Source organism: Saccopteryx bilineata, chromosome 8 (assembly GCF_036850765.1).
Source record: "Saccopteryx bilineata isolate mSacBil1 chromosome 8, mSacBil1_pri_phased_curated, whole genome shotgun sequence".
NCBI lineage: Eukaryota > Metazoa > Chordata > Mammalia > Chiroptera > Emballonuridae > Saccopteryx > Saccopteryx bilineata.
This window is the reverse complement of record NC_089497.1, coordinates 83675784-83703018: the sequence shown is the minus strand read 5'-3', so window position 1 is coordinate 83703018 and position 27235 is coordinate 83675784. Positions and strand designations below refer to the sequence as shown.

At 41.4% G+C, this 27235-nt stretch overlaps 1 protein-coding gene across 2 annotated transcripts in view; it reads right to left on the bottom strand.

The window, feature by feature from the left end:
- Nucleotides 1–27235, bottom strand: part of NCEH1 (neutral cholesterol ester hydrolase 1) — a 90854-nt gene that overhangs the window by 13521 nt on the left and 50098 nt on the right. Inside the window, exons 2-3 of one of the 2 annotated variants that reach the window (XM_066241007.1) lie at nucleotides 12057–12285; nucleotides 9635–9704 (exon numbers count right to left, since the gene is read on the bottom strand). In XM_066241007.1, coding sequence (XP_066097104.1) covers nucleotides 9635–9704; nucleotides 12057–12285 — 299 coding nt within the window. The remainder of the gene's footprint in view (nucleotides 1–9634; nucleotides 9705–12056; nucleotides 12286–27235) is intronic. The other variant, XM_066241008.1, reaches the window with a different exon arrangement.

Below are 27235 nucleotides of genomic sequence, written 5' to 3'. Positions count from 1 at the left end.
CAGGAGAAGCAGCCAAGATGGCAGAGTGTTGAGTGAGAGGCCAGTTTGTGCAGAGTTTGTGCAGGGAGAAGGAAGGAGATGGGGAACATAGGTGAATAAGTCTGGTGAGCTAGAAACCTTTGATTCTAGGAAACTCGGATAAGTCAGTAGCTTTGTGAGCAGTGAATGTGAGTGGGTTTTGGAGCCCAGTGTGTGTTTTACTTGCCTGCTGGGTGCAAGCTAGAATTAAAGATGATGGCCCACCAGCTTTTGGCTCCATTGTTTCTTTACCGACTGTCTGAATCCAATGCGAACCTGCATGGGCCGGGCGGCTGTGATGGCGGCCCTGGCCACTGGCTTTACAGTGAGGAACCTCACCAAGAGTTCTACAGATGTTTTACTCAAATCTCAGGTCAAACCTGTGAGTTTAAGGATGAAAACTTGAGGCAGAAGGAGGATGTATAATTTCTCTGTATTAGCTAGTAAGTGGCAAAGCTGTGATTTTAGTTCAAAACTAACTTTAAAACCCACAACTAAAAAAAACAAAAAAAACCCCACAACTACTCCTTTCCTTTAAAATATTCTTTCTCCAACACTCACATTCTTTTAATAGTGTGTGTTTTCATTACCCTATCAAAGCAGTAAATTCTTGAAACTGTAGATTTCTGACATCCCAGAATGTTCTCCATTTCAATGGTTTTGCAATATTCTCAAGACAAACCACCAAGCACAGTGCCTGGGCACATGATACATCTTATGAACAAAAAAAGGGGTGTTGTAATAAATCATAAATTCCTAAGTGGGCAGGTCATGGGGGGTAGTCATGCTCAGCCATATAACTTCTGTGAAAGATTTTTAAGCAAGCTCTGCTCATTGTTCTTGTGCATCTAGATTAATATATCTTTGAAATGCCAGAAGTAATACCCCTGAAAGGTATAATCACCTCCAAGAGAGCACATAATCTTAACTATTTTGTAATCTAACGTCTGCTCTGCTTTCTCCCACCTTCAAGTTGTCTTTCTTATGCTTCACCCTTAGTTCCAAATGTATAAAAGAAACTGCCAACTCTCTCTCTGACCCTTTGAGGTCTTGCTTTCCAGCAACTGTCACCAGTTTTGGCTTGAATAAACTCATAAAAACTGGCTACAGGTTTGGATGTTTCTTATGTTCACAATCTTTAATAACATATTTTTCTTCCCTCCAAGCACAATTTTAAAGATTTATTTTATCCCTGTACATATAAAATATACTGTATCACACTATCTGTGGTGAGAAAAGTAATAAGCCATGTGGCTTTAAAAACATAAAAAAAGAAATTGTTTCCAACCCACCTACTTGTCGGGCACATGTCCAAGGACTCCGCTCCCTGTATTCTATGTAGAGCAGTTTCCCAACTCTGCGTGCCCCACAGACTAATCCTGTGGTGTTACACAGACACTGAGGTGTGAGCCCTCTAGAAGAACGTCCCAATTCACGTGACCTGGAGTGGGGCCCAGTGTGACTGTATTTGAAGAAAAATCCCCCCAAGTAGTTCCAGTGTGCAGTCAGCATTCGGAAATACCACTGAGCTCAGCTACCTTCCCACTCTTCTCTGCACACACCTCCCTGTGCTCGTCCCAGTGCTTGGGTCCCTGTCTCTGTCCCCTATGCCCTTCCTCCAGCAGTTCATTGAATGTTTCCCATCCTTTAAGTCTCATTTAAAATGCCACTTCTTCCATGGAACCTTCTGAACACCCAGCCAAAAGTGACTCTCTCCTTTCTGAAAGCCCTCAAAATCTCTCTGACACGGATACCCCCACTTCTAGAAGTAGACGGAAAGTCAACATTATATGCTAAAGAGTTTGCTGTATACCTATCTGAAATAATCGGCACCTACTTTATTAACAGTGACAGGGAGGAGGAGCAATGCTCAGAAAGCCTGACAAACTGCTCTGTGAGCCAAAGGCAGGTACTGTATGAACACAAGCCTGTAGCTGAGGAAGGGAGATGAGAGTTGCCCAAGCCTATGGAAGTTGAAGCCTTGAATGTCACAAGTGTTCTAGTGACATGGTAATGTACAAGCTCTCTCAAAATAACTTAACCTGGAAACACTGTGCACCATCTTCTGCTGTGGACAAGGACACAAGCTCCCTTCACGTAGTGCCAGTTAGGCGAAAGGTACATGTGACATTCTGGAATGAAACTGTATGCCTGTGAGAATCTGCAGGAGCAAAATCCAATCTCATTCCTTTTGGTCGTGTGTCCGTCCCCCCCCCCCCCAATCCACCATATGCCCCAAGAGGAGCTCAGGAGACTCATCTTGAGAATGCAAAAAGGCTACTATTCCTTAGTCCTTAAGAACTGTATCTTCAGTCGGGGTTGTCTGAATCAAATCAGTAATTGCCTCCATGCTGTGGGAGACACCAGCAGAGGAAAACCTATTTCTCCCTCTAACGCAGGGGTCCCCAAACTATGGGCCCCGCAGGCCACATGCGGCCCCCTGAGGCCATTTATCCGGCCCTCGCAGCACTTCCAGAAGGGGCACCTCTTTCATTGGTGGTCAGTGAGAGGAGCATAGTTCCCATTGAAATACTGGTCAATTTGTTGATTTAAATTTACTTGTTCTTTATTTTAAATATTGTATTTGTTCCTGTTTTGGTTTTTTACTTTAAAATAAGATATGTGCAGTGTGCATGGGGATTTGTTCATAGGTTTTTTTTATAGTCCGGCCCTCCAACGGTCTGAGGGACAGTGAACTGGCCCCCTGTGTAAAAAGTTTGGGGACCCCTGCTCTAACGGGTACATGCTCTCTTGCCATTAAAAGAACATATAATGTAGGCCCTGGCCGGTTGGCTCAGTGGTAGAGCGTCGGCCTGGCATGTGGGAGTCCCGGGTTCGATTCCCAGCCAGGGCACACAGGATAAGCGCCCATCTGCTTCTCCACCCCTCCCCCTCTCCTTCCTCTCTGTCTCTCTCTTCCCCTCCCACAGCCAAGGCTCCATTGGTGCAAAGTTGGCCCGGGCACTGAGGATGGCTCTGTGGCCTCTGCCTCAGGTGCTAGAATGGCTCTGGTTGCAACAGAACAATGCCCCAGATGGGTAGAGCATCACCCCCTGGTGGGCATGCCAGGTGGATCCTGGTCGGGCACATGCGGGAGTCTGTCTGACTGCCTCCCCATTTCCAACCTCAGAAAAATACAAAAAAAAAAAATTTTTTTAATCATATGCATGGTCAAAGTAACATTTTAAAAAAGTTAAAGACGGCCCTGCCCTGTTGGCTAAGTGGTAGAGCGTCGACCTGGCGTGCAGAAGTCCCAGGTTCGATTTCTGGCCAGGGCACACAGGAGAAGCGCTCATCTGCTTCTCCACCCCTCCTCCTCTCCTTCCTCTCTGTCTCTCTCTTCCCCTCCTGCAGCCGAGGCTCCACTGGAGCAAAGATGGCCCGGGCACTGAGGATGGCTCCCGGTTGGGCGCATGCGGGAGTCTGCCTAACTGTCTCTCCCCATTTCCAGCTTCAGAAAAATACAAAAAAAAAAAAAGTTAAAGACATGGTATCTAGATATCAAATGAACACATAACATGTATTACTCATCAGTGAGGGGAATTCCCTTTGTATGGTGGTAATACATCTTGATGACCTGGATATTGACAGGCACTTAAAGATGAATGTTAGAAAATGTTAGAATCTTTCTAGGTAAGATACAAAACTGATTTATAGGGCAATAAAATTTATAAAAAAAACAAACAACAACAACAAAAATGTATAATGAACTTGCAAAAGTGGAAGGATTGTGAATGGATGATTTCTTCTCTTTTCATTTTCAAAACAGGCCCCTTGATACAGCTCTGACCCAGTCAAGCTAATCGCAGAAAGGGAGAGCTGTGATTAACAGAGGTTTGGCTGATGGGGGAAGAATAACATCCAGTAAAACTGACAGGTCAGGATGCTTCCCAAAAATCTAGGAGTGACTGCACTTAGGACTGGGATCCATTCAGAGCATGAAATTTTCTGACGCTGTTCACCACTGAAGTGAATCACATTTCAGTATATAGCAAGGAGCTTCCCAGACTCTCGGCTTTTATCTACAGAATCTGCCACCTCCCATTCAGGTGCAAACCTCACCTTAAACCTCACAGGTAAGCAGAGAGCCAGACACTCCCTCCGGTGGCTACAGAAGCCCAAGCAGGCTTGGTGCCAAGTCCTCCCAGCCTTCTTCTTCTGTGTCACTTCAGAAGCTAAACATAGCTCTGTGGGGTTCAGGTGTGGGTGAGACTGCGCCCCACAAGCTCCCTGTGGTCTGCAGTCACAGGTGCTCTGTAGCCGCAGCACAGGCATTCTGGGAAGCTCCAGTTACCCCCTTTCCGCACCCCCCCCAAATTCTATAAGGCCAAATCCACAAGAAAGAAACCGGTGGGGTTTGTATTGGTAGAAAACAAAGCCAAGAAGACATTAGTTAAATGTGCCTAAGAAGATGATTCAGTAAGTTCATGATAGTGAAGAGAATAAAAGAACCTACTTCTTAAAAGCAGCCACCAGTCTGCATTCCCACCAGCAGTGCTGGAGGGTTCCCTTTTCTCCACATCCTCGCCAGCACTTATTCTGTGTTGTTTTGTGAATGCAGACTGGTGCAGCCACTATGGAAAACAGTATGGAGATTCCTCAAAAAATTAAAAATCGAACTGCCTTTTGACCCAGCTATCCCACTTTTAGGAATATACCCCAAGAACACCATAGCACTGTTTGAAAAGAAGAAATGCACCCCCATGTTTACGGCAGCATTGTTCACAGTAGCGAAGATCTGGAAACAGCCCAAGTGTCCATCAGTGGATGAGTGGATTAAAAAGCTTTGGTACATATACACTATGGAATACTACTCAGCCATAAGAAATGATGACATTGGATCATTTACAACAACATGGATGGACCTTGATAACATTATACTGAGTGAAATAAGTAAATCAGAAAAAACTAAGAACTATATGATTCCATGCATAGGTGGGACATAAAAATGAGACTCAGAGACATGGACAAGAGGGTGGTTATGGGGGGGGAGAGGGAGGGGAGGGGGGAGGAAGAGAGGGAGGGGGGTAGGGGAGGGGCACAAAGAAAACCAGATTGAAGGTGACGGAAGACAATTTGACTTTGGGTAATGGGTATGCAACATAATCAAATGTCAAAATAACCTGGAGATGTTTTCTCTGAACATATGTACCCTGATTTATCAATGTCACCCCATTAAAATTAATAATAATAAATAAAATAAAAAAGCAGCCACAACATTATCTTTCCATAGTATTGAGTTATCTGTGTCGCTGGCCTGGGGGTTTGTGTAGGTTGGTCTGTGCTGAGTGAGAGAGAAGTGGTGAGCAAACCTTCCCTTTTTAAGGGAAACTCTTAGGAATTTGGTCTGCCCACCTTCCCAGGTGGCCCAGGTGGGAGTGACGCACGACAGTTTCCGTGCTTGGAGGCAAGCAGGCAAAGAAGCAGAGGGCAGGTCGCAGTGTGGTCACTGGCACTCTGCATCTTTCAGAGCATCTTATTTCACAACTGTTGATCAAGAAAAGTCTCCTAAAAGCACTGTGGTTTAGTCAGCTTGTACTCATTTTATGGATGAAAAAAAGAAAAAAGAGGCCTAAGTGTCCCATTGCTTATAACTCTGTTAGCAGCAAACTAAGTACTCCTGCTTCTTTCCTGCTCACATGAGCAACATCATTCCTATAGCTCTGCCAAAAGTGTTACACTTTCTGTGGATACTGCCATCGACACCTGATAAAAGGGGAATTAATCTCCATCTACATAACATGGAGTTTATGAGTGTAGTAAAGATATAATTAAAAGAAAAACACAACTTCACACTGTTTTCCACATCCAAGAAAGCAAAATAAATGCTTCTTTCTAGACCCTGATAGAATTTATAGAATTAAATAAAAGTAATTTAATAATATCCAACACATTAACTTTATTAGCCTACATTTTATCTTATGAAAAAGAAGTTAAAACTTCCTTTTCCCTTATTTTTCATGGTTCTAGTATTGTCTTATTATGTAAAATAGGACCTTCCTAGATTATATAAATGAGGATACATCTTTGTATTTTTGGTATTATAAGACAAACTTTTTCATTTATTTAACAAGTATGTGTTGTGCAATTATTATGCAAAATAACATTGTGTCGTGGAAGCTACTGAGGAGAAGGCGTGGAGTATTTTCAATACCCTGAGGCCCTTATCCACACCTCGGCTGCTGGGTCAGTCCCCAGAACCCTGAACTAGTATCAGTAACTTGAACTGCGGAGCGGTTGCTGCCCTTGAGGTGACACAGCTTTGCTTCCTGTGCATGAGGCCCTGGGACCTCTTACATTGGTGGTCAGTGAGAGGAGCACTGTAGGTAGCCGCACCGCAAAGCGCAGCATCGCTCACGTACAGTACTATTTGCGGTGACGCTGGACACACGCGTCACAGCTCCGGAAGCACGTCATATCACTTGTTATGGCTAGCAGTGACAAATATGGAACCGGACATTGACCATCTCATTAGCCAAAAGCAGGCCCATAGTTCCCATTGAAATACTGGTCAGTTTGTTGATTTAAATTTACTTGTTCTTTATTTTAAATATTGTATTTGTTCCCGTTTTGTTTTTTTACTTTAAAATAAGATATGTGCAGTGTGCATAGGGATTTGTTCATAGTTTTTTTATAGTCCAGCCCTCCAACAGTCTGAGGGACAGTGAGCTGGCCCCCTGTGTAAAAAGTTTGGGGACCCCTGTCTGGGCCTTGAAGATAAAGAGCAGCCGGTGGTCTCCAGACAGCCTCCCTGGTAGGAAAGGTGAAATTCCAGGGGAGCCAAGGATCCCGCGGCCTCCTAAAGACTCCAAGGTTCAGTTCCCAGCAGCTTACATTTTAGACACACAGAAAGGACCCCTGACCCCATTTTGCACGAGTTGAAATGATTTGCCTGACGTCACACAGTCGAGACTAATGGTGCTTGCCTGTGGCTGTGATACCTCCCTGTTGGTAAACTTCTGGATGCTACACCATATAGATTAGGCCCAATGGAAAGTTAAAGAAGAAAGGAGTTCCTTCTATGCTTTAGTTATTTTAAAAAAATCTTTCAAACATCTTATTCATCCCTGTGTGTTTTGTGACAAGCCTAAGAACACCTGTTTCACTTGAAACACGTGCTGGCTGGTGGAGACAGGAGTGCAGGAAGAGCTTGGGCTGTTGCCAGGCACTGGCATTGAAGCCCTGGAGGGTGAGGCCTGGGTGGAGAACCCTCACGGTGCCAGGTGAGGCAAGGCCAACGTCCTCCTCTCTCCAGGCCTCTGAGGAGCTGGAGTGACACAGGAAGCCACAGAAGGGGCTCGGAGGCTGTTTCCCCAGCACCGCGCTGTTTGACTTTGCTCAATAATGGGGCTCAGCTGCTTAAATGGCCCCTGCTTTCCTCTGGCCAGCTGCCCAGGCCAGATGACATAATCCCTCACTTGAAGGTTCCTGCATTACAGAACGTCCCTGAGGGCCCTTGAGTGATCCAGGAGGCCTTGTGGAGATGTCCAGAGCTGTCCAGAGACAAGTCTGCTGAGGAGGCAGCCACAACAGCACTCTGTGTGACTCTAAGGTTTCTGCGCACGGGTCAGAGCTGCCCAGATGGCTCAGGAGACCAGCCCTTCCAAGGGCCTGCAGAGAAAAAGATTCTCTGAGGTCTCAGATCTGGACTGGGGACAAGGATCAGGTGAGACGTGAATGGGAGAGCAGCTGGCAGAAAGGGACTGGGGGGTGGCTAACGGCACGGGAGGTGGTTAATGTTGTCATGACACTGTCACACTGGCACTCAGTATTATCAACTGCCTCCAATGTAGGCTTGATACCGGGCCTTGGAAACAACTTAACCTGGCTTAGTTCCCCACTCCAGCATTGTGACTAGTTAGTTATATGACCTCATGCAGGTTGCTTAACTTCTCAGGCCTCAATTTCCTTATCTATGGGGAAAAAAATAAAAATATCTATCTTAGATGATGTATATGAGAATTAAGCAAGACTCTTGATTCATTCATCCCACAAATATTTATCGAATGCCAGTTATCTGCTAAGAATGTTTCCAGGCACAATGATCATCAGTGAACACAAAAGAGGAAAGCCCCTAAAATTTCTGCCTTTGTGGTACTTCCATTGTCTGTTTCCATTCAGTACAACAAATACATAAGAAGTTAAATATATGATTTGTCAGATGTTAATGACAGATTTGGAGAAAAATAAAGCAGAAGTGAGTGGTAACTTAAACTTGGGGTGTCAAGGACAGTTACTTGGAAGGGTGATATTTGAACAAAGACCTAAAGGAGGAGAGACTGTGTTTGCTATAGCACCTGCACAATGTCAGCCACAGAACAGGGGCTGTGTCTTCTGTATTATTACTATCACCACAATTGCTATAAGCATTCACATTCTTCTTAGTATTCCAGAAAGATGGCTAATATGTAACTGTTAGAAACTCAAATATTGATACTATTACTACTACTAATTGTAATAATAACTACAGTGACTAATATTGTTAAACTTGGCACTGGCCAGTTGGCTCAGTGGTAGAGTATTGGCCCAGTGTGTGGATGTCCTTGGTTCGACCCCTGGTAGGGCACACAAGAGAAGCGACCATCTGCTTCTTCATCCTCCCCCCTCCACCTTCTCCCTTCTTCTCTCTTCTCCTCCCATAGCCATGGCTCAATTGGTTTGAGTACATCAGCCCTGAGTGCTAACCATGGCTTCGTGGAGCCTCCACCTCAGGCACTAAAAATAGCTTGGTTGCGAGCATGGCCTCAGATGGGCAGAGCATTGGCCCCAAACAGGTTGCGGGGTGGATCCCAGTTGGGGCACATGCAGGGGTCTGTTTCTCTGTCTGCCCTCCTTTCATTTGGAAAAGAAATAAAAAGTTGTCAAACTTATTACTATCTACAAGGTCTGAGTTACAGAACCTGACGTGGGGAGAGTAACTTTCAACTCTTGGTTGTAGAAGAGATCCTCTTAAAATGCTGACTGGTTTTTAGTTTTAAAAAAGCAGTACTGCCTGACCAGGCAGCAGCGCAGTGGATAGAGCGTCAGACTGGGATGCGGAAGAACCCCAGTTCAAGACCCCAAGGTTGCCAGCTTGAGCGCGGGCTCATCTGGTTTGAGCAAAGCTCACCAGCTTGGACCCAAGGTCGCTGGCTTGAGCAAGGGGTTACTTGGTCTGCTGAAGGCCCACGATCAAGGCACATATGAGAAAGCAATCAATGAACAACTAAGGTGTCGCAACGCGCAACAAAAACTAATGATTGATGCTTTTCATCTCTCCGTTCCTGTCTGTCTGTCCCTGTCTATCCCTCTCTCTGACTCTCTCTCTGTCCCTGTAAAAAAAAAAAAAAAAAAAAGCAGTAATTAGGCGTATATGCTTAACTGATTGTATATTTCTTTCTATTTCAGTTCATTCCTTTTCTAGAAATTTACCAAACTAAAATGAAAAGATAATTTGAGGCATTATACAGTGAATTCAAGACATTCTAAGTTATATCAGAAATCATTTTGTGTAACCTTGGTAAAATCATCTCACCTCCCTGGATCTTTATTTTGTCACTTGTAAAATCAAGTACCTAGATAGTTATCTAGGATCTCTTCTTAAAAAAAAATTTTATGACTAGTATTAATTACTTACTCAATGGAAACAATGACAGCATTCAATTCCTCAGCCATCGCTGTGCACAGTTCATCATAATAACTGATTTCTAAAAGAGAAAAAATTAGCAATTACTATTAAACACATTATTCAATACTATCTATTCTTTAATCCTGCTAATTGTGAACTGCTTTAGGACCCAGACCTATGTTACTAATAATAAAAAGCAAATGTGCACTTATATCTCCTTAATGCAGTTACATGTACACATGCAAAATGTACATTGGATTTCTGATTAAATGCAATTATTATAAAGTAACAGGAAATCCATATTAAATTGCCCTTGAATGTGTTTTTGACTAACTAAACATTTATTTCATAATGGGCTACATGAAATGCACCAAATGACTTCTCATTTTGTAGCTCTTCAAATGTATGCCTTTCCAAAATTCACAGCAAATCAGCAGTTTTCTCCTTAGAACTTTAAAAATGTTCTCTTTTAACATCCTATTTGCTGCAATTCAGGAAAGTCACCAATTTGAAGAATATGATATTTAGTTTAAACCAATACATAAAACACTAGAATTCTGAGAACTCTTAGCAATTCTTAGAAAGATGACCCAAAGGTTTATAATGACCAAAGCAATTTTATTCCATAAAAAATTAATCCCTTAGCTGTTCTTTTAATATTTAAGAGCAGACTGTGCCAGCAGAAAGCCAAGTATCACCATCTAGGCTTTCCAAAGCAGACTTAGCATCAGAACTTTAATACAACCATCTACACACCTCCCTCAGCCTGAGCTCTCCTCTGGCAAGAGTGATCAGCCAACATTATGCAGAAAAGGCCCCTGGCCGGTGAGTTCAGTCAGTGGCAGTCGTCCCAAAATGCCAAGGTTGCGGTTTGACCCCCAGTCAGGGCACATACGGGAAGGAACCAGTGAATGCACAACTAAGTGAAACAACAAATGAATGCTTCTCTCTTTCTCTTTCTCTCTCTCTCTCTCTCCCTTCTTCTCTCTCTTTAAAATCAATCAATAAATTAAAAAAATATATATGTGGTAAAGGCGAGGGTGACTCATTATCTATGCCATTCCTGGTACTTACTATTCCTGGCCTCCAAGGTAATGTCTCACCTGGCAAGTGTCCAATGGTAGAGTCATTCTTTTCTAGGAAAAACATTCTGTCTTATTCATTTTTATATCACCTACCACAAATTAGGGTGACCACACTGTTTGAATTTTTGTACCAGGAGTCTTGTGCCCCAGGAAATCTCTGAGCTCCAGGCAAATCTAAATACTTAGTAAAGATCTGTTGAAAATGTGAACAAATCAATGAATAAAAGAATAAATAAATAATAAATATGGAATTAAATAAAATGGGATTACTATAAAAAGCTATACTTTTGGCCTTTTCCTCATTAAAAAATATTATTAAAAACAAACAGGTATGGGAGGAGGGAAGAAGGGAGAGGGGGAGGGGGAGGGGAGGGGCACAAAGAAAACTAGATAGAAGGTGACAGAGGACAATCTGACTTTGGGTGATGGGTATGCAACATAATTGAACGACAAGATAACCTGGACTTGTTTTCTTTGAATATATGTACCCTGATTTATTGATGTCACCCCATTAAATTTAATAAAAATTTATTTATTAAAAAAAATAAAAACAAACAGGCAAAAAAAAAGAACAACTAGAACTGGTTGCCATGGCCTTTAAATTTAGGGGTGCCAATGCTCAAGCTGACATGGAGGAAGTTGCCCCGAGGTTCCAGGCAGAGATACGCCCTTACTTCCTCTTTGGTGCGCATCCTGCCAGCCTGCTCCACTTGGCAGCTTGCCACTTTGAACCTGTTCTGCTCAAGAAAGTAATCCAACACTAAGGAAAACCTTCTTGAACTTCATTAGATCACTTCTTTTCAATGGTGGCACACTTTTATACTTTCATCCTTGGTTTCATAAGCAGATAAAATGATGAGTTAACAGGTGTAGTCAGAAATACTTGTTCTATTTCATAGAAACATGTCTTCAAAACATAAGTTGGCAAAAGAGGTATAAATACCATCATCTTCTGGCCCAATGGAATTCTACCTTGTTTTGGTGGAAACAAATAATGCATAATAGAAAGCTATTGTCAGCACTTTGTAATAAGTTAATCTATGATTCAGGTCAGAGGAAATATTTTCAAAACAGTCTATCTTAATTAACAAACAAATAGGCAAAAACCTTTATGTAGGATCTGAGCATATGATTAATCATCCAAACCAGGACGCTTGCAAGCACGAAAAGGACACACCGCAAAAACTTGCTGGGACAACAGGGGCAAGTGGGACTATCCAGGAGAACCAAGTCAAATGGTCTGCCTCTCCTTACCCAATAAGAGAGGCAAACTCAATTACACGCACCTCTCTCCCTGGGCCAACCCCAACCCCAACCCCAAACAACCTGACGGGACCAGGACATACTTGCGCTTGCCAAGGCCCAGCCTCCCCCGTGGATATAAACAACACTGCGCTTCAGTGATGATTCTGGCTTTGGAGAGCCTTCGAATACTCTGACTTCCACGCCGTCAAAGTCAGTGTCGGTCACCTTCACCTGAGCAGATGACCGTGCGCTTTTCTTGCCAAAAGAAATGATGATGAAATTCAGTGCGAGCAGATGATGGCTGAGGCCCAGGTAGTGTATCATGTTACTCTGCAGGGTGAAAGAAATAATAAAGAGGAGAGTGTGGGTCAACTTTGTCATCCCCAGAGCCACACTCATAACTCTTAGTATTTAAATTCCTACAAGCAACTTTTACTGCACTTGAGGACTCACTGGCCATCTTTTATACAATAACAAATTATATTTACTTTTGATTTATAGAGCTTACAGAATATTCTCATGCACTATTGATTTTTAAGATCAGCTCTGAGAGGAAAATGGGACAGGTATCATCAGGCCCATCTTATCAAGAAAGCTTACAAATTAAGTAAACTTGCCCGTTTAAGTGGCAGTTCTGGGACTAAAACTTACAGCTTGTCAATACCAGGATCCAGACCTTTTTGTTTTTACTTCTTTCTTTCTTTTTTTTTTTTCTGAAGTGAGAAGTGGGTAAGCAGAGAGACAGACTCCCACATGCTCTCGACTGGGATCCACCCGGCATGCCCACTAGGGGGCGATGCTCTGCCCATCTGGGGGTGTTGCTCCGTTGCAACCAGAGCCATTCTAGCGCCTGAGGTGGAGGCCATGGAGCCGTCTTCAGCACCCGGGCCAACTTTGTTCCAATGGAGCCTTGGCTATGGGAGGGGAGGAGAGAGAGATAGAGAGAAAGGAGAGGGAGAAGGGTGGAGAAGCAGATGGGCACTTCTCCTGTGTGCCCTGGCCGGGAATCAAACCTGGGACATCCACAAATCAGGCGATGCTCTAGCACTGAGCCAGCAGGCCAGGGCCCTTTTTGTTTTTTCTTAGATCAGCACATCACAGCTCAAAAAGCATAATAGGAATGGATGAAGAATGCTTTATTTAAATGCATATAAAGAGAGGAAAATTTATATTTATCTTAAGTATTTTTAAACATACCAGTATATTGTAAGTGTGTCCGGTTGTTTTGAGAGTGAGGAAAAGAATAAGTGCGTGAGCGAGAAGAAGCAGAGTCAACTGTGACCCTGGCATTTACAAGCAGACCAACTCAGACATAATCAGAAGTTTTTCAGAAATGTGCAAAAAATATACCATATTCCCCCATGTATAAGACACTCCCATGTATAAGACGCACCTTAACTTTGGGGCTCAAAATTTGAAAAAATATGTATTACATAAAGTTATTGAACTCAAGTTTTATTCATCATAAAATTCGTACAACTCCTCATCACTGTCAAAACTCCCATCCATCAGCTTGTCCTCATCTGTGTCTGATGACGAATCACTGTCTTCAACAGTGAGCGCAAAAACAAGCGCAAAAAGCGAGAAATGCAAATAAAAAAACTACAACCACTGTGTAAGATGCACTCAGTGTTTAGATCCCAAATTTTTCAGGAAAAAGTACATGTTATACATGGGGAAATACGGTACAGCTGCCTTCTCTTTCCCTTTAAGCCCAAGGGGCATTGAGCCCTGCATTGGATGCTCAGAGAATTATTTGGTTGGAAAAGGAGCATAGAGAGAAGAGACCCAAGTCATCTACTCAGCAAAAACCGTGTGGAATGAATTCTCCTCTTCACCTCTTAGAAAACTCTTCCTGTCCAGTACACTTATAAAACTGACCTCTTTGCAGCACTTAGTGGCCATGTTCAAAGACAGAGATCTGAAAGCAGCCTGGATGTCACTGACTGGTCAAACTAGAGAGGCTCAGAAGTGTCAGAGCGATTGGGAACTTTACTGGCACATGCGCAAGAACTTTCTGCTAATGGCTCTCAGCCTCAGGAAGGAGAATGGCTGAGGAGTAACAGTGCCAGTCTGTAAAATATGAAACAGAGCACTGATGATTAGTGAAACATTTTATGCCATTGTAAGATCAAGGAAGCAATGCTACCAGCAGAAATCAGGATTACATAAAGCTAGCAATATACTATAATTCAGCTTCCCAACACAATGTGCATGGGGCACAATTGTGTGCACTGAAGAGAGTACAGATGTCCTGTTACACAGAACCCCACAGCCCTGGGAAGCCAAGCTCCCGAGTCATTATCCAGTGTCCCATATAAATATTATCATCATATAATATGCCCTGCCATGAGAAGAACTGGAAAGCACCGCATAATAAAACCATTAGCCAGTGCTACTGAAAAACAAACAGAAGGCGAAACACCTAGAAGACTGGAAGGCACATACTAAGTCTTACATGAGTTGGTTAATGTTATTATACCTCTGATCTGGAAGATCATTGCATCTGGAAGATCACTGCATCTAGAAATGTCAGCCAAGGGACAAACAGTCCAATATTTCTAGAGAAGCTGAGACAACCGTTTTTTCTCATTATGTACATTTGTTATTAGGACCATGATGATTACCATATTTCCTCATGTATAAGATGCACTTGAATTTTGGGGCCCAAAATTTGAAAAAAAAATGTATTACATAAAGTTCTTGAACTCAAGTTTTATTCATTAAAAAATTCATACAACTCCTCATCACTGTCAAAACTCCCATCCATTAGCTCGTCCTCATCTGTGTCTGATGATGAATCACTGTCTTCATATATTGCCTTGTCCTCAGTTCCATCTATCGCAGGGGTGGTCAACCTGGTCCCTACCGCCCACTACTGGGTGTTCCAGCTTTCATGGTGGGCGGTAGTGGAGCAATCAAAGTATAAATAAAAAGATAGATTTAACTATAGTAAGTTGTTTTATAAAGATTTATTCTGCCAAACAGCGAAAATCCGACATAACGTACTTGGTAAGTAATTATTATTATATGCTTTAACTTGCTGTAGCTCTGCTTTATAAATTTTATAAAGTAAAGTTACTCCCCTACTTTATAAATCACCATTACTGTGGAACTGGTGGGCGGTTAGAAAATTTTACTACTAACAGAGATACAAAAGTGGGCAGTAGATATAAAAAGGTTGACTACCCCTGGTCTATGGCATTTGAAATGCCTTAACCACTGTATAAGATGCACCCAGTTTTTAGACCCCAAATTTTTTGAAAAAAAGGTGCATCTCATACATGGGAAAATATGGTCAAGTTCTAAAATGATTTCCAGTTAAACAGATGTAAAACAATTACCTCAAAAAAGTTTGTTTGTTTGCTTATGTCGAAAGGGGTAGGGAAGGCTATAAAAAAGCCATAGTACACAGATACCTACACACATAAATGACTCCGTCAGCTTCCAGCAGGAGCCCACCACCTTAAACTCTTAGGGCAGCTATTGCAACCCACTACCTGCTTCATTTCCTACATCCAAAGGTGTGTGTTCTCCAACAGTGGTTCTCCACCTTTTCCACTGATGGTCATTTCATCCTCTCAAACAGTTTCTTCAAAATTCTCCTCTCTAAATCCTACTTTACGGCTGCCTATTATATAAAAACACATTCTAATAAACTATTAATTGCATGAAAATTTATGGTCATATTTTTAAAACATCATAAACTTTGAGTGTACTTTTCAATGCAGATTTAAATTTCTTTAGTGGCATGCAAATTATATGACCTGCACTATAAAAAGCACTTGAGATCCCCCAATGCAGAGTTCTTGTGAAACAGGAAAAATTCAATGTTTGTGACAAGAAATTACCGAAGGTCATATCATGTAATTCACCAAGTATTAATCAGTTCCTGTACATAGGTAAAGACCACTACAAAGGTAGGTAGAAGATGAACCAAGAACTTAAGTAAATAAGGATTTAAGTCTTGTCTGAGTCCCTCCCTTTCCCCAAATTCCCATCTCTTCTGATGCTGTCATAGTTCTCTGTACTTTCTCTGAGACTTTAACTTTGAAGGGCATTCCTTTCATTTTAAAGCTCTGATTAGATAAATTTTCTTTAATGTTGCAAACCAAACAAAACGTGTCTGCAGGCCAAACATGGACCAAGGGACACCAGGTGCAACTTCTAATGTAGAGGACGACCTGGTCTGCCTGGAAGTGGGGCCGGAAAGCTGGGGGCAGATTAAATGCTCTTAAGTGGTGACCTGAGTTAGTTGTCCGTGATAAAACTACAAAGGTTTTGGGACACTTTTTATTTATTATTATTATGAGACTATACTTTAGGAAGAATTATGCCGCTGAGGTATATATACAATAGATTGGTAAAAGAGGAGTTTGGAGGCAAGGGCAGCAGCTATAAGAACTTGGCAGTTTGCAGGAGAGAAAATGAAGGTGTGCCCAGGAGAACGCAGGGGAGCGACATCAGCAGGGCCACTGAGACAGAGTTGCTAGGCCTTGGCAACTAGTCACAAAATGGAGGGACTGGGATCAGGTAGGCAGGCTAGAGGGACACAGAGAAAGGGCTCAAAGATACCCTGGGTTTTCACCTAGGGTGTGAGAAACAGAGAACAGAGGCAGAGGAGGAGTCAGGGAAGGTAAGATAAATTTCATTTTAGAATTAATCCAGGCACAGCCTTTAGAACATCTGGGTAGATAGGTTCAAAAGGCAGATCACAAATACAGTGTCAGAGATTCAAGGAGGTTAGGCCTGGAGGAAGAGCTCAGAGCTCAAATAACCGAATTTCAGAAGAGGTAGCAAAGAGACAAAGCAGAGCATCAACAAAATAGGGCATGGGGATAACATTCTTCGACAGGATAGAAAGAAGAATCTAGAAGGAAAAATGTAGAGAGTGGCAAAAGGAAAACTAAGAGTGAATCATAGTACAGAAGTCAAATTTGAAAAAAAAATTTTTTAAGTGGACAATTTGGCAATTAAAGGAAGCTCAGGACTGAAAAATGACCATTAGCATAACTAGGATATCATCACTAATTGCCAGAAAAAGTTTTAGGTGCATCATGGAGGCATAATCTAATTATTTCAGTATCTCCATCCTCACTGATTTACTATGTGCCCAGGAGCCCAGCTCTGTACTTGGACCGCTGTTCCTTTAAGAGATTTAGCACCTATGTCAAGATTTTCCCATGCCTCCCCTTCTAACCTGCTGAGAATTCATGCCCATGTCTATGGTTGTTCAGGTCAAGTGCTAAAAAGCATTAGTCTAGGCTAAGTAATACTCAGGAATTATAGTACTGTATCAATCTTGCTCTATCACTGTGCAATAGCCTGGATTTGAATCTCATTTCTATTATTTCCTGGTTGTGTGTCTAATTAATGCTCGTATGCCTTAATTTCCTCATCTGTAAAATGAAAATACCTAACTCAGAGTTGTTCTGAAGATTAAATGAGTTAATATATGGAAAGTACTTAGAACAGCATTTGACACATATTAAATACTATATAACTGTTTATTATTATGATTACCAACTAATAATTGATATAATAAAAGTGTCGCTTCAGTTTTTATCCCATAGAACAACTGTGACAATATTTATGTCTAGTAAGTTAAATAAGATTATCTATAGTATTTAGAGAACATTTGCTCAATTTATTAAAATTTAGAAATTAAATGTTTAGAACAATTTGACTTGGTTTTGGCCATAGTAACTTTTAAGCTAACTTGTAATTTATGCTTAACTTAACTTGAAGATCCCAGCATATCCTCTGAGATACTATAAAGTTCTTCAAAAACTCTAATTTTTGGCCCTGGCCGGTTGGCTCAGTGGTAGAGCATCGGCCTGGCGTGCAGGAATCCCGGGTTCGATTCCCAGCCAGGGCACACAGGAGAAGTGCCCATCTGCTTCTCCACCTCTCCCCCTCTCCTTCCTTTCTGTCTATCTCTTCCTCTCCTGCAGCTGAGGCTCCATTGGAGCAAGAATGGCCCGGGCGCTGGGGATGGCTCTGTGGCCTCTGCCTCAGGCGCTAGACTGGCTCTTGTCACAACAGAGCAACACTCCAAATGCGCAGAACATCACCCCCTGGTGGACATGCCGGGTGGATCCTGGTTGGGCGCATGTGGGAGTTTATCTGACTGCCTCCCCATTTCCAGCTTCAGAAAAATACAAAAAAAAAAAAAACTCTAATTTTTTTTTTTCTGGTTCTCTCTGTAATAAGTGTACATTATTTAGGACTTGCAAAAGAACAGTGTTACAAATCAAAGATTAGCATTGGAATCTTAAAGAAATTACAGGTGACTTGGAAAGAAATATTAGATTTATAGGCTCATTTCAGAGATTTGTGAGGAGGGGAAGTGGAAAGAGCTGAACAAAAAGTTACTGGAATGACTATGCTCCAGATACAAAGACCTGGAGGTAAGATAGGGTTACCAGCCCAGAAAAAAAGGCATAATTGTCCCACAAATATAAAGACAGGGTGGTTGTGACACAGACATGCCCTTGCAGGGCTAACTCCTGGAAGTAGAATAGAGCTAATGCGACATTTCTCCAAATGTCACACAATTCAGCCAGTTGGTTGGTTAATGCACCGCCTCTGAGAGAATGGATGAGACTCAATGGATTCCCCTCCCCCACCTGGGGGGGGGAGCAATGCAAGGGGACAGAGCTGGCCCTGTCTCTCACCAGCTCTGGTTTATGCAAAGCTATGACATCATTCTAAGCCTCTGCTTTTTCCATGTGTTAACAAAAACAAATCTCATCTCCTTACATTAAGTTATTCAATGTGAAAATTTTATTAAAACATCTGACATACATGCTGGCACTGGCATATTACTTTAGTTATTTAATCTGATGGTTCTCAAAACTGGCAGCACATTAGTATCATCTGGAAGTTCTAAAATCACCAATGCCTGAGTCCCATCCCACACCTACTACCAGGGGTCCCCAAACTTTTTACACAGGGGGCTAGTCCCTGTCCCTCAGACCATTGGAGGGCCGGACTATAAAAAAAAAAAAAACTATGAGAGAAAAAAGATGGCAGCAGAGTAGGTGGATGCACAGACACCCAGCTCTCACCACCAAACTGGAATACAAATCAACTTAGGAAAAATCAGCATGAAAAACCAACTCTGAACTGCAAGAACAGCTCTCAAAAACCAAGGAGCAAAGAAACCACAACAATCCTGGTAAGGAGTGCCTGAACCTCCTCTGCTTACTGGAACGGAGGGGGGGCGGTGAGGCTGAGAGTCCAGAGAGGATCTCAGAGGGAAAAGAACAGAAATGACTGCTCACAGCCACTTGCCTGGCAACCAGGGAGCAAGGTGCGTTGAAAAGACCAGCTTATCTCCCAAGTGGAAAGGACAGTGAGAGGGACAGACTGTGAGGGGCTAAGGAATGCAGGAAATGAACTAAAAAAGCTGACTCATCCGTGCTGGAGGTGGCCATAGCTGGGGGAGGGACTGAACCTTTCACAAAACAGAGCTGAAGTGCTTCCAGATCAGAGATCTCTGGACATCTATCCAGCTCCAATCAGTGCAACAAGACACAGCTGAAAACAAGAAGTGGGGAGGAGGGGCAGTAACTCAGGTCTCCATGGAGATCTGAGATACACCTCCCCCTACTGAAGCTGAGAAAACACCCTGCCCCCAGTGAGATTAGCTGGCTAAAGAGGCCTTCAGAGTCTCAGGTTACACCCATCGCATTCCTGGATACAGTTTCAAGGAAGCCCCCTGCTGAGATCAGTAAACAAGACTATCACCTGTTAAGAAAACAAACAAATCAAGACTTCAAAGCTGCTCAAATCCCAAAGTGGATTACAGATAACAGCTGATACCAACCCAAGAAGACCTAGAAATAACACAACTGAAAACTGGAGGCAGACAACACCAAGCCTAGACTCAACCAACTCTACAAATAAAACACCATGATGAGAAGACAAAGGAGTGCAATCCAAATGAAACCACAAGAGACACCTTCGAGAGATGAACTGAGTGATATGGAAATAATCAAACTTCCAGATGCAGAGTTCAAAATAATGATTGTAAGGATGCTTAGGGATCTTAGAACAACAATGGATGGTCATTATGAAAACCTAAATAAAGAAATAGCAAGTATAAAAAAGAATCAGTCAGAGATGACAAATACAATATCAGAAATAAAGACCACAATGGAAGGAATTAAAAACAGAATAGATAGAGCAGAGGATCGAATCAGCGAGTTAGAGGACAACTGGAATGAAGGCATGAAAGCAGAGAAGAAAAGAGAAAAGAGACTCAAAAAGTCAGAGGAAACTCTTAGAGAGCTCTGTGACAACATGAAGAGAAATAACATCCGCATCATAGGGGTTCCTAAAGAAGAAGAAGAAAAAGAACAAGGGATAGAGACTTTGTTAAATCATATTATAGCTGAAAACTTCCCTAAATTAATGCAAGAGAAACTCTCACAAGTCCAAGAAGCACAGAGGACTCCATTAAAGAGAAACCCAAAGAAACCTACACCAAGACACATCATAATTAAAATACCAAAGCTGAGCGATAAAGAGAAAATATTAAAAGCTTCAAGAGAAAAAAAAGTTATCACCTACAAAGGAGCCCCCATAAGGATGACATCTGACTTCTCAACAGAAACACTTGAGGCCAGAAGGGAATGGCAAGAAATATTCAAAGTAATGCAGAACAAGAACCTACAACCAAGACTACTTTATCCAGCAAGGCTATCGTTTAAAATCGATGGAGAAATAAAAAGCTTCCCAGACAAAAAACAACTCAAGGAATTCATTACAACCAAACCAATGCTGCAGGAAATGTTAAGGGGCCTGTTGTAAACAGATCAAAGTGGGAAAAGAATATAGCAAAAAAGGAATACACCTTTAAAGAAGAAAATGGCAATAAATAACTACATATCAATAATAACCTTAAATGTAAATGGATTAAATGATCCAATCAAAAGACAGGGTAGCTGCGTGGATAAGAAAACAGGACCCATACATATGTTGTCTACAAGAGACACACCTTAGAACAAAAGACACACATAGATTGAAGGTAAAAGAATGGAAAAAAACGTTTCATGCAAAGGGAAATGAAAAAAAAGCTGGGGTAGCAATACTTATATCAGACAAATTGGACTTTAAAACAAAGGATATAGTACGAGATAAAGAAGGCCACTACATAATGATAAAGGGAGTAATCCAACAGGAAGATATAACTATTATAAATATCTATGCACCTAATATAGGAGCACCCAAATATATAAAGCAGACTTTGATGGATTTAAAGGGCGAGATCAACAGCAATACTATAATAGTAGGGGATTTCAATACCCCACTAACATCACTAGATAGATCTTCAAGAAAGAAAATTAACAAAGAAACAGCAGACTTATTGGAAACACTAGATCAACTCCATTTAATAGATATCTTCAGAACCTTTCACCCTAAAGCAGCAGAATATACATTCTTTTCAAGTGCTCATGGTACATTCTCTAGGATAGACCACATGTTAGGGCACAAAAGTGCTCTCAACAAATTTAAGAAGACTGAAATCATATCAAGCACTTTCTCCGATCACAACGGCATGAAACTAGAAATGAATCACAGCAGAAAAGCTCAAAAATTCTCAAACACATGGAAACTAAATAGCAGGGTGTTAAATAATGAATGGATTAAGAATGAGATCAAAGAAGAAATAAAGAAATTCCTAGAAACGAATGACAATGAGCATACAACAACTCAAAATTTATGGGACACAGCGAAAGCAGTGCTGAGAGGGAAGTTCATAGCACTACAGGCACACTTTCAGAAGCTAGAAAAAGCTCAAATAAACAACTTAACCCTGCATCTAAAAGAATTAGAAAAAGAACAGCAAGTAAAGCCCAAATGTAGTAGAAGGAAGGAAATAATAAAGATCAGAGCAGAAATAAATGACATAGAGGCTAAAGAATACAGAGGATCAATGAAACTAGAAGCTGGTTCTTTGAAAAGGGAAACAAGATCAATGAACCTTTAACTAGACTCACCAAGAAAAAGAGAGAGAGGACTCAAATAAATAAAATTAGAAATGAGAGAGGAGAAATAACAACTGACACAACAGAAATACAAAATATTGTAAGAAAATACTATGAAGAACTGTATGCCAAAAAACTAGATAACCTAGATGAAATGGACAAATTCCTTGAAACATACAATCTTCCAAAAATCAATCTGGAAGAATCAGAAAACCTAAACAGACCGATTACACCAAATGAGATCGAAACAGTTATCAAAAAACTCCCAACAAAGAAAAGTCCAGGACCCGATGGCTTCATAACGGAATTCTACCAAATATTCAAAGAAGAACTAACTCCTATCCTTCTCAAACTATTTCAAAAAATTCAAGAGGAAGGAAGACTTCCAAGCTTTTATGAGGCGAGCATAATTCTGATTCCAAAACCAGGCAAAGACAACACAAAGAAAGAAAATTATAGGCCAATATCTCTGATGAATATAGATGCTAAAATCCTCAACAAAATATTAGCAAACCGGATCCAACAATATATGGAAAAAATCATACACCATGATCAAGTGGGATTTATTCTGGGGAGGCAAGGCTGGTACAATATTTGTAAATCAATCAATGTGATTCATCACATAAACAAAAAGAAGGAGCAAAACCATATGATAATTTCAATAGATGCAGAAAAAGCATTTGATAAAATCCAGCACCCATTCATGATCAAAACTCTCAGCAAAGTGGGAATACAGGGAACATACCTTAACATGATAAAAGCCATCTATGAGAAACCCACAGCCAACATCATACTCAATGGGAAAAAATTAAAAGCAATACCCTTAAGATCAGGAACAAGGCAGGGGTGCCCCCTTTCACCACTCTTATTTAACATAGTCCTGGAAGTCCTAGCCACAGCAATCAGACAAGAAGAAGAAATAAAAGGCATTCAAGTTGGAAAAGAAGAAGTAAAACTATCATTATTTGCAGATGATATGATATTGAATGTAGAAAACCCTAAAGTCTCAGTCAAAAAGCTACTGGACCTGATAAATGAATTCAGCAAAGTGGCAGGATATAAAATCAATACTCAGAAATCAGAGGCATTTTTATACACCAACAATGAACAGTCAGAAAGAGAAATTAAGGAAACAATCCCCTTCACAATTACAACCAAAAAAATAAAGTACCTAGGAATAAACTTAACCAAGGAGACTAAAGACTTGTACTCGGAAAATTACAAAGCATTGATAAAAGAAATCAAAGAAGATACAAACAAGTGGAAGCATATACCGTGCTCATGGTTAGGAAGAATAAACATCATTAAAATGTCTATATTACCCAAAGCAATCTATAAATTCAATGCAATACCAATTAAAATACCAATGACATACTTGGTATTCCAAAAATTTATATGGAACCAAAAGAGAACACGAATAGCCTTAGCAATCTTAAAAAAGAATAAAGTGGGAGGTATCACACTTCCTGATATCAAGTTATACTACAAGGCCATTGTACTCAAAACAGCCTGGTACTGGCATAAGAACAGGCATATAGATCAATGGAACAGAACAGAGAACCCAGAAATAAACCCACAGTTCTATGGACAACTGATATTTGACAAAGGAGGCAAGGAAATACAATGGAGTAAAGACAGCCTCTTTAACAAATGGTGTTGGGAAAATTGGACAGCAACCTGCAAAAAAATGAAACTAGATCACCAGCTTACACCACTCACAAGAATAAACTCAAAATGGATAAAAGACTTAAATGTAGGCCGTGAAACCATAAGCATCTTAGAAGAAAACATAGGCAGTAAGCTCTCCGACATCTCTCAGAGCAATATATTTGCTGATTTATCTCCACGGGGAAGTGAAATAAAAGACAGGATAAACAAATGGAACTATATCAAACTAAAAAGCTTTTGCACAGCTAAAGACAACAAGAACAGAATAAAAAGACAAACTACACAATGGGAGAACATATTTGACAATACGTCGGATAAGGGGTTAATATCCAAAATTTATAAAGAACTCATAAATCTCAACACCAGGAAGACAAACAATCCAATCCAAAAATGGACAAAAGAGATGAATAGACACTTCTCCAAAGAGGACATACAGATGGCCAACAGGCATATGAAAAAATGCTCAACATCACTAATCATTAGAGAAATGCAAATTAAAACCACAATGAGATATCACCTCACACCAGTCAGAATGGCGCTCATGAACAAAACAACACAGAATAAGTGCTGGCGAGGATGTGGAGAAAAGGGAACCCCCCTTCACTGCTGGTGGGAATGCAGACTTGTGCAGCCTCTGTGGAAAACGGTATGGAGATTCCTCAAAAAACTGAAAATCGAACTGCCTTTTGACCCACTTTTAGGAATATACCCCAAGGACACCATAGAATGGCTCCAAAAGGAGAAATGCACCCCCATGTTTGTGGCAGCATTGTTCACAATAGCGAAGATCTGGAAACAGCCCAAGTGTCCGTCAGAGGACAAGTGGATTAAAAAGCTTTGTTACATATATACTATGGAATACTACTCAGCCATAAGAAATGATGACATCAGATCATTTACAATAACATGGATGGACCTTGATAACATTATACGGAGTGAAATAAGTAAATCAGAAAAAAAACTAAGAACTATATGAATCCATACATAGAAGGGACATAAAAATGAGACTCAGAGACATGAACAAGATTGTGATGGCAACAGGGGTAAGGAGTGGGGGGAGGGGGGAGGGGGTGAAGAAGGAGAGAGGGGTTGAGGGGAGGGGAGGGGCACAAAGAAAACCAGATAGAAGGTGACAGAAGACAATTTAACTTTGGGGGAGTGGTATACAGCACAATCAAATGTCAAAATAATCTAGAGATGTTTTCTCTCAACATATGTACCCTGATTTATCAATGTCACTGCATTAAATTTAATAAAAAAAATAATAGAAAAAAAAAAGCTATGAACAAATCCCTATGCACACTGCACATATCTTATTTTAAAGTAAAAAAACAAAACGGGAACAAATACAATATTTAAAATAAAGAACAAGTAAATTTAAATCAACAAACTGACCAGTATTTCAATGGGAACTATGGACCTGCTTTTGGCTAATGAGATGGTCAATGTGCTCCTCTCACTGACCACCATTGAAAGAGGTGCCCCTTCCGGAAGTGCAGCGTTGGCGGATAAATGGCCTCAGTGGGCTTCATGTGGCCTGCGGGCCGTAGTTTGGGGACCCCTGTATTAAACAGTCACCTCTGAGAGTGTGACCTAAGGCTGCAGTATGCTTTCAGCTCTCTGAGTGATTTCAGGACATAGCAAGGCTGAGAATCACTAAGTAAAGCACTTCGACTAACTCCTTCAACCACTCTTTATTAACCCTTTAAGTAATGAGTTTTTTGTTAACCCTTTGAGTGAGGACATACATCAAAGTTCGTACTACTCAAAGGGTTAAGGACCCAGTTGGTCGTGACTGGTCTAATTTCTGGGGGTACTGAATGAAATTTTAAAGCACAAGAGCCTATTTTCAAGAAATATACAAATATGAGGAGGTCAGGAAAAGTCTCTCAAGCTGAAAATAATTAAAGCCCAACAAACTCAAGAAGAGGTTTTTGTTTGTCAGTTTGTTTGTTTTGTTTTACTTGCTCTTTCCCTGCTTAAGGGATGCAGATAGGAACACCTACTTCAGGAAGGGAAAGTTAACATGTTCACCTTAGCACACATGAATTAAGTGCAGCAGACAGGTAGGATCCATGCAAAAATCTGTTTCTTAAATTCCTCTTTGTGTCTCACTGTTTCTGGCCCTATAAGAATTTGTTTTCCAAAAATTTGCTCTTTCTCATGTCCTTGTGAGTTGCTACCTCCCCCTTTTTAGTCCAAAATGACATATGACATCATTTTGCCCATCTTTGGTATTTTCACGCTTCTGTGAATTCCACATGCACATGTATTAAAATTTTATTCTCTCCTGTTAGTCTGCTGTATGTCATTTGAATTATTCAATTAGCCAGAAGAACTAAAGGGATGAAGGGGAAAGTTTCACAGGCCCTGACAGTGGGAGCATCCTAGACACAATAGATGATTGTGATATGATGCAGGCATTTCAAAAATAGAGAGATGTACCCTAAAGTACAGAAGTACGTGACCCCACCTAGGAGAGAAGAGACGGGGGCTATCTGAAGAGGCTGCCTGGAGGCAGGATTAGCTGAGTTGAACTCAGGTTCCATAGGCTGGAGAAGGGGGAAGAGAGGGGAAAGGCACACAGATGTCTGTGTGTGGACAGGTGCTCCATACTTCAATCTTCTGCCCACCACCCACGCTTTGCTTTACAAGTGTTCAGCATCACTTTCCTCCGGTAAGAATCGGAAGACATCAATTCCTCTTTGCTTTTCCCACCCTGATTACTCCTTCACTTGCTGGGGGCTGATCTCTAATCCAACCTCACTTGGGCTATCTGATCAACATTTCTGAAGGTTTTTAACAATATGGTAAATTCCACCAGAAAGGGGAAGTCAATTTGCTCAGGAAAAGCAAGAATTGTAAAGTTGAATAAGATAAAAAATGAAACTCTGAGAATACCATCATTTAAAAGGACAGTGGACCGAAGAGAAAGAACCAATCGTTAAAAGATCTTCCTGGGGGAAGACAAGATGGCGCTGGAGTAGGCAGACGTACCAACATCCATCTCCCAGAACCAAAGTGGACTACAAACTAATTTTAAGAACCATCATCTGGAAAAACCAACTTTGGACTAAACTAAGAGGACTCTTCAACCAAGGAACACTGAAGAAGCCATACTGAGACTGCTCCAGATATATAGAAAAGGTTTATATAGGTGGATGGGGATCCTCAAACCCCTCAGCGAGATCTCTGAGCATGGCTTTTAAGATACCAAGAGGCAGAAAAAGCCCAATAGAAATCAGGTGAACTACTAGCTTTTAGGATGCGCCCTTAAAGGCTCCAACGCCCCAAAGGGGTCTCATAGGATGCCATCTGGGTCCCGCTTCAAAAGTGGAAAGGAAGGTCATTGAGCTAAAGCCTGCCAGACTTACATGCCTCTGCTGTGAGGAAACAGGGACACTGGAAGGTGGGCTTCCCCCTCACTCCTCTAAGGGAGGGTTCAGTCTCTTCCAGCCCTGCTCCAGCCACCTATGACCTAACCTTGCCCAGAATGCTGGGTTTGCCACTGAAGGCTGAAGGTGCCCAGGGCCGTCAGCTCCATCTACGTACGACACTGTGGATGAGCTTAGGGTTATTTCTTCCAAGAAGCAGGTAAACTGATCTCATTTGCACAA